This window comes from Caenorhabditis briggsae, assembly GCF_000004555.2.
Source record: "Caenorhabditis briggsae AF16 supercontig from assembly CB4, cb25.NA_173, whole genome shotgun sequence".
Taxonomy (NCBI): Eukaryota; Metazoa; Nematoda; class Chromadorea; order Rhabditida; family Rhabditidae; genus Caenorhabditis; species Caenorhabditis briggsae.
Window position 1 is genome coordinate 1 of NW_025543325.1, and position 8,326 is coordinate 8,326.

The 8,326-nt window shown below is 36.9% G+C and overlaps 1 protein-coding gene across 1 annotated transcript; it reads right to left on the reverse strand.

The window, feature by feature from the left end:
- Positions 1–48: 48 nt before the first annotated feature.
- Positions 49–4,473, reverse strand: CBG24504 (the record flags this gene model as incomplete). The annotated part of the gene is made up of 6 exons (XM_002648273.1): positions 49–260; positions 961–1,092; positions 1,576–1,722; positions 2,827–2,941; positions 3,133–3,353; positions 4,437–4,473. Coding segments are annotated over 6 exons (864 nt in total), but the record flags the coding sequence as incomplete, so codon positions are not given.
- Positions 4,474–8,326: the final 3,853 nt, after the last annotated feature.

Consider the following 8,326-nt stretch of genomic DNA (forward strand, 5'->3'; position numbering starts at 1 on the left):
TCCAATATTTCCCAACGAGTTGTCTTTTCCACCCAATCCCATGATCACATTTCCAGCCACTGCTCCAATGATCCTTCCTGTCGATGGGTCGACACCCAAGAATCGATGAGCGGCCTCGCCGATCAGATTTCCAATAATGTTGACCATTCCACCGTTTAGACGATTCGGATTCACATTTCCACCACCGCCATTGTACTGGCCACCACCGCCACCGCCGATCAGAGAGCCGATGCCACCGAGGATGTCGCCGAAGCCACCTCCTGAAAATAATTTTTTTTCTAGGGATTCTAAATTTAGAGACTATTAGATCTAGATTTACAGATTTTCAATTTCTATGACCATTTTCAGAATTTTTGGTGGTGGCCTAGAAAACCACATTTCCTAAAAGTTCGGTCATTTCCGGAGAATTCTGGACCAGCTTTTAGATTTCAAAAACATTGATTTTGAAGCGAGTTATTATCAATACAGTTTAAGAGCGATAGAGCCTAGTTTTGGATTTCTAGGCCACCAAACTTGAAATGGGTATAAATCGGCTCAAAATCGACGTTTCCGAATTCAGAAAACTGATTCTGAACCCTCAACACATCATGTTTAAGACCATGTACACCATGACCTAGTTTTCCTCAAAATTTGGATTTCTATGACACCAATCGAAAATTGCAAATGGTTGGTTGGAAAGCACAGATTGTGGGAAACCTTAATCATTTTTTATATTTCAAAAGTATTGATTTTGAAGCGAGTTATTATCAATACAGTTTAGGAGCGATATGGCATAGTTTTGGATTTCTAGGCCACAAAACTTGAAATGGGTATAACTCGGCTCAAAATCGACGTTTCCGAATTCAGAAAACTGATTCTGAACCCTCAAAATGTGATGTTTAAGAAAATGTACATCATGGCCTAGTTTTCTCAAAATTTGTATTTCTAGGCCACCAAAGAACTCTAGCTCCGCCCACTTACCTCCTTGCTTCTGTCCACCGCCGCCGCCACCTCCCATACTATTGATGATTCCTCCAATATCGTTGAGGTTGAATCCACCTCCACCGCCTCCTTGATTGCCACCGCCGCCACCGTAGTTTCCGCCGCCGCCTCCTGAAAAAATAGTTCATAGTTTGGTTGGGCTACAGTAATCCTATGTAGAGGTCCTAGACATTCTAGATCCCTAAAATTCATGCAAAATAGTGTGTGGCATGCGAAAAGTCATGTTGCTGGAATTCTAGGCCACCAAAAAGTTCGGCCACCTCCTCCACCAGTGTTGCCGCCACCGCCGATCAGGGATCCAACCAGTGATCCGATCCCGCTGCCGCCACCGCTGTTGCCACCGCCTCCGCCTAGAATCACAAAAACCGAAAATCATGCAAAAAAAAAGAGTTTTCATGCCAAAGTTTAAATTTAAATTTTTAGAAACCTTTTTAGTTTGTTAATGGTAATGTTAATCTACTGTACCTGACTACAGTACGCCTGGGTATACTGTAGCTGACTAGGGTTCTCCAATTAGTTGTATTAGTAATTTGTATTAGTAAGTGTGCTCTAGTGCAAAGTGACAAACACTACAGTATACTAATTTATAAGTACCGTAGTTCTGTCCACCTCCGCCGCCGCCTCGTTGACCTCCGCCACCTAGAAGTCCACCGAGAATGTCGCCGAATCCTCCGCCACCTTGATTTCCACCGCCACCACCGTAATTATTTCCTCCGCCGCCGCCACCGTAATTCTGACCGCCTGGATTACGGTAGTTTTGTGAAAAGACTAAACTTAAAATGTGATTTAGAAAAAAAACTAAACAATGGCGCTCTACTGACCTCAAATTTTGATGAAAATCACAAAATTTTTATCGGATAACCCCTAGAAGGACTTGATGATTCTCGAAAAACGATAAAAAAGAGGAAAACCTTAGGGGGGATCGAACCCCTGATCTCGCGTCCACCAGCGCACATCACATCCCCGACACCACGCGGCCGTGTGGCTCTAGTGGTAAGGAAGGCGGTTAAGTGGTCGCCGATTTTGCAGATTTTCGGGGTTGGCCTATTCAGGAAGTTTCATTCAAAATTTGGAATTTCAACAAATTCTCGAAAATTTCAAAATTCCAAAAAAGTTTTTGTCCAGTAGAGTGCATTTGTGATATTGTTTTATTTTTGATTTTAACTATTCAGGAAACAGAGGATAACGGTTTTTACGTTGGACGGAGTTTAGAAGACTAAAAAACGAAAAAAAAGTGCAAGAGAGCGTAATTTCTGACTAAAATAATTTAGAAAATTGGAATATTTAAGCCAACAAAGGTGCGCCAAGCATAACACTTGAGAAAAAGCCTAAGCTGGGCAATCACAAGCAACAACAGGAAACCAAAAAACCAAAAAAACTGTACCAAATCCATTATTATCCTGGTCCCGTTTGCCTTTCCGATTGACGACATTATCAAAAATTCCACCAATCAAATCCTTCGCCATGTCCCTTTTTCTCTTTCCTTGATTATCGTTATTTGAATTGCCGCCAAATCCTCCGCCACTATTCGAACCTACACACAATGGGATTACTTTGCAACAAAAAGCAAAAGGCACAAAAAAGAAAAAAATTTCGGGGGTTTTTTAGAACATGGACAACATATATAGGTTGGTTTGGTGCAAAAAGTGAGTTAGACTATAAAAACTACAAAATAGCAAAAATTTAAAAAATTTAGTTTTCAATTTTTTACAACTTTCCACTGATTTTCATCCAGAACGACTATGATTTTTGAAATCAGCATAGTCAATTACCCCTAAATCAAAAGTTTTCGGAGAAATTAACTTTTTAGGCTCCGCCCCTTATTCCTAGGCTCCGCCCACTCACCTCCTCCGAATCCTCCGTTTCCACCGCCGAAACCGCCGCCGCCGCCGCCTCCGCCACCACCTCCGAAGAAGTTGCTGGCGAGGCCACCGAGGATGTCACCACCTGGTCCACCGACCTAAAAAATTTTGAAATTGAATTTTTGGGAAAATTTTTGAAAATTAAAAAAATTATTTGAAAATTATTTTTTTGAAAATTCTACATTTTCAGAAATTCAAGATTGCTAAAGAAATCAAAAATCCAAAATATCAGAAATTCAAAAAAAAAATTTTTCGCGATTTTTCAAGTTCCCGCCGAACCAAACCGAACCTTATCCCGAATCAAATTTCCAGCAATCGAACCAATCAGCCCATTGAATTCGTCGGGTTTCACTTCGATTTTTTGAATAATCTCCTCCTCGTCGTCAGCCATTTTTATACCGTCTCCACCAGAAAATCCGTCACTTGGCAATTGATTTTTCTGATTTTTCTGATATCGATTTTCCGAATTTTCCTCGTTTGATGCTCCACCAGTCGGACGATCTGATGGGTCTGAAAAAATTGGGATTCGTTGAAGATTTTCTTTTTACTCATTGAGAAGAGGGTCACAAAGTTTAATGGGTTAGTAGGTATACTGTAGTTAGTCGTTAAATTTGATTTTCTTTTAAATAGTTGCTGCAAAATTTGGGTTTCTAGGCCATCAACTTGAAATAGTTGTAACTAGCTTTAAAATTGACACTTTAAAAATCTAAAAACAGGTTTGGATTTGCCAAAACCTGGGCTTCTCAACCATATACAATATGACCTAGTTCTTGCAAAATTTGTGGTTTCTACGCCACCAACTTCAAATAGTTGTAATTCGATTCAAAAGTGTTATTTTTGAAATCTGAAAATTGGTCCAATTTGCCAAAATCTACGCTTTCAAACCATATGCAATATGGTCTAGTTTTTGGAAAATCTGGATTTCTAGGCCACCAATCGGAAACTGCAAATAGTTGGTTGGAAAGCACAGGTTGTGGAGAACCAAAATCTCTTAATAGATTTCAATAACATTGATTTTGAGCCTATTAATGATCATTTCAATTTTGGAACAATGTGGCCTAGTTTAGGATTTCTAGGCCACCAGACTAAAATCGAAATTTCAAAGTTTTGAAATTCTTTATTTTTCGGAACTTTTCGTATTTTTTGAAAATGAAAATTCTGATTCTTCAGAGCGATAGGTTTTTGAACATCCAAGGAAAGTCCTGAACCATAAAAATAAGGCATTCCTGGAAATTCAAAAAATTCCAAAAATTCTGAAAATCACGAATTTCCAAACCTAGAAAATTCAGAAATTCGGGAATTAGGAAAAATCAAACATCAAAAATCTGGAAAATCAGAAAATTCCGGAAAATCTGAAATTCAAAAACTATGAATTTCAAAAAATTTGGATTTCGAGTGTTTTTCTCTGGAAATTCTCAATCTTCAGAATTTTCAGTTTTTAAACTTTTCCGGGTTTTCAAAATTTTAGAAATTTCGAATATTTTCAAAATTTTGAATTTTTTTAAAATACTCAGAAAACTCTAAAACTCCAAACTTTGAAATATTCTAAAATTTTCAGCAAACAAAAAACTCCAATTATCCCCTCTTAATTACCTCTTCTTGGTGACATAGCAAGTAGGAAAGGCATCATTTTTCAAATAGATATTTTAGAATTCTTCAAACTTTACTCTACGAAAATAGGAATCTGCACACAGAAATTTATAGAATATCAGTAAATCGATAAGCTTGTATGTCGTCCTTCTTCTTCTCCTTTTTTTTGCTCTTTGAGAGCCAAAAAAAGAGAGAAAAGGGAGAAAAAAGGAGATGAAGAGATGGCGAAAAGATTAGGCGACAACTAGGAAATTCTGACTGCTTCTTTTTCGTTTAGTTTTTCTTCTCTATTTCTTATTTTTCGAATGCATACATTTTTGGAACTTTTGGAAAATTCCAAAAAATCTGAAAATCCCAATTCGAAAAAAGCTTATAGGAATTAAGAAAATCTCAAAACCCAAAAAGTTAAGTAATTTGAAAAATTCCTGATTCCGAACTTCAAGGAGCTCGTGTTCCCTTTTAAATTGAAGCCCCAAAGGTTTAAAAAAGTTTAGAAAATAAAAAAAAATCGAAAAATCCCTCTTTTCTTCAATTCAAATTGCGCTAATTGGACACTAATTCTAATTGAAATCTATCTCACAATTAAACCTTTAAACTTTCAACAAATTGTATTTTTTAATTTGAAAAATCGAAACTGACAGATTCAGTTTCAATTAAACTCAATCAATTTGAAACCGGAAATAAGCCTAATTGGACAAAAAAGAGAAAAGAGAATAACGGAAAACCAACTGTTTTTGTCAAAGTACATACATTTTTGGAATCTTTAAAAATTCTAAAACAGTCAGAAATTATCAGAAATTGGCTCCTAAAAGACACTACCAGCTGAAATAGACTTAACAATATACCAAACTGTGTCTATTTTAGCCGGAAAATCCTAAAAATGTTTGAAAGTCGAATATCGTATTTCCCCCAACAGAAGCTCACAAGAACCGTCAACTTTAAGCTCAACTGTCTTGGCTCCTGTGACAGTTATAAAAATTTTGTCAACTGATAAATGATTAGTGATGTTATGATAAACATTTTATTTGAGAGAGGTAAGAGTAGTGGCCAAGTTTTGGGTTTCTAAGCCACCAGAGGCGAAATGGAAATGAGCTATTTTCTTGGTTTTTATGGTTCCTAGAACATTAACAAGTTTGAAGGACTAGTTTTGGTTTTCTAGGCCACCATTAGAAAAAGTTAGGCCGTCAAGGAAATTTGAGGTTCTCGGCCACCCAAGGTAAAATGGTTGGATATTAGCTATTTTCGTCTAAAAAATAATTTTGAGATTTTTAGAGTTTCCAGAATCTTTTGAAGCCTAGAAAACTAGTTTTGGGATTCTAGGCCACCATTAGAAAAAGTTAGGCTATCAAGTTTTCCCCTCCTATTTTGACTCATCTCCAGTCGATTTCCTTAAACACCATAAAACCTCTAATAGAAGGGCTCCTTGACTTCTAAGTTTGAGCCATTTTTTCTTGGTTCCTGTTAAAGATATCAAAAAGTTGTCAACTAATAAATTGCTTATCATATTATCACCAACATTTTATCAGTTGAAGGCTTTTTGATATCTTTCACAGGTAATGAGGTAATTGAGCTCAAAGTTGACAGCTTGGGTGGGCTTCGATCTGACCAAATACAAAAAATTTAAATTAAAAAAAAAACTCCTGCTATATCTTGAAAAATATCTCAAACTCTAAAATATAAGCTCCGCCCACAAAACTCTGAAATGAGGCACTACTTTTGTGTGACTCAAAACAAAACGAACAATGTATACATCTATTGAAAAATAGAAAACTAGAGATCAAGAGAATTAGAGAAGCAGAGAAGAAATAGAGAAAAACCATCTGGTTTCATAATATTTTCCAAATAGAACAACACCAAAAAATCACTTTTTTCATTGATGATTTTTGATATTTAAATTTGATTTTGACTGATAGATTTTTTAGGTCTCAAAAAGTCTCAAAAAACTGGGAATTTCGAAAAATCGCTACAAATCAAAAAGCCCCCAAAAACATTTTCAACTTTGAAAATCGCCACTTTGGCAGAAAAATAGATGGCTCAGAATCTCAAAATCTCAGAATCCTAAGATTTCGAAATCTCTCTCAAAAATCGATTCCTAAAAGCCAAAAGCAAGTAAAGTGAGAGCAAAAAAGAACCAACGAGAAGCCCCAGAGAGTTCAGAGATCCAAAAAGCTGCCAAGCCAAAAAAAAACTGACAGATGAGGACGGACATAAATCTTTCACTTTTTGAAAAGTGCTCTTGCCATTTTTCGTTTTCGTTTTCATGTCCTTCTAGCAAAGATCCGGCGGGAGATTCAACAATTTCAAATTCTCTAAAAACTCACCCATCAAACAACACTTGAATATGTCCATTTTCTAGGAATCGTGGGGGGAAAATGAGCCCCACACCACTTTTTAGGGGAGCAAAATGTGGAAAATAGAGAAATTGAGAGCCCCCGAAAGGGACCACGACGACCGGAAATAACGAGAGAGCAAAAAACGACAGAAAGAGAGAAAAGTTGCTCTTTTTTCAGGGGACCTCTCTCTCTCTCTCTCTCCCGCAGGGTTCCGCGTCGATGATAATTGGTTTTGGAGCTCCCCAGCCAGAGATAGGGAGAGAGAGGGAGAGAGAGAGAGGATGAGCAATTTCTTTGTTTTTGTTGACCCCTGATAGATAGGACACTTGGTCCATGGGACGGAGGGAAGCGTGTCGGAGCGGAGGGGTGTAACAATTTTTTTGACTGACCCATAGGTTCGATTACCTGGGGACAAGCCTGACGAGGTCATGGCCTAGGGGTTAGCCAGCCTTGAAATACAGTACCTTTAAAGTCCCCCCTGGCTTCAAGCGTTCTTCACATAATTTTCCTGGGGGCAAACCTGTCAGAACCATGGCCTAGGGGTTAGCCTGTCGTAGAATACAGTACCTTTTAATTCTTCCCTGGATATATAATCGTCAGACCCATAAGATTTACAATCGTAGGTTACCCCATAGGACAAGTTATGTACTATTAAAATGTACCATGTGCCAAAATTTCTAGAACTAATACAGTAGTTTTTGAAAGTTACGAACTAATGAAGAAATATAAAACTTCAAGAGCTTTATTTTTTTTTGTTAATTGGCTGATTTTTGAGAATATACCGTAACCAATCTAATAGAACCCTTTTCTCCCGATCGTCAACTTTGTGCTCATATATCTCATTTCCTGTACGAGATATCAAGAAGTGGTCAACTGACAAAATGTTTATCATGTTATCAGTAACACTTTTTCGGTTTATCAGTTTTTGATATTTCTTATAGGAACCGAGATAGAACCCTATTTCTAAACATACCGTACACCTCTCAACTTAACTTGACTACTTTGATTCAATTTATCTCGGTTACTGTAAAAGGCATAAAAAAGTGGTCTCTGGCAATATCTTTCTGATATAATGATAAACATTTTAACAGTGAACAACTTTTTGATGTCTTTCACCGGAACCGAGAAAAGTTGGTTCAAAATTGAAAATTAGGGGGTATGTGCCTTATAAAGATTTTAGAACCTTGTTTTTAGAAGAAATAACATATAGTACGGCCATAGTATTGCAGTTTGAAATTTTTAGGACAAGCTATCTTAAGAGCGCTTTTATCAGAAAGCGGTGGACCCTATTTTGGAAATTCTCTACCTACTGATAAAGATTCCGACATGATAGTTCTTTGAGACTAAATATCTCGGTTCCTATAAAAGATATCTGAAATCGGTCAACAAATAAAATGCTGGATAGATGATGACGAACATTTTACCAGTTAATCAAATTTTGATATCTCTCATAGGAACTTAGATAATTAAAGGGGGACTCCGACCAAAAATTTTTTTGCATTAAAATGTGTTACAAGTTATCTGTTCTTCAAATATTATTGCGAAAAAATTCAAAGAAAA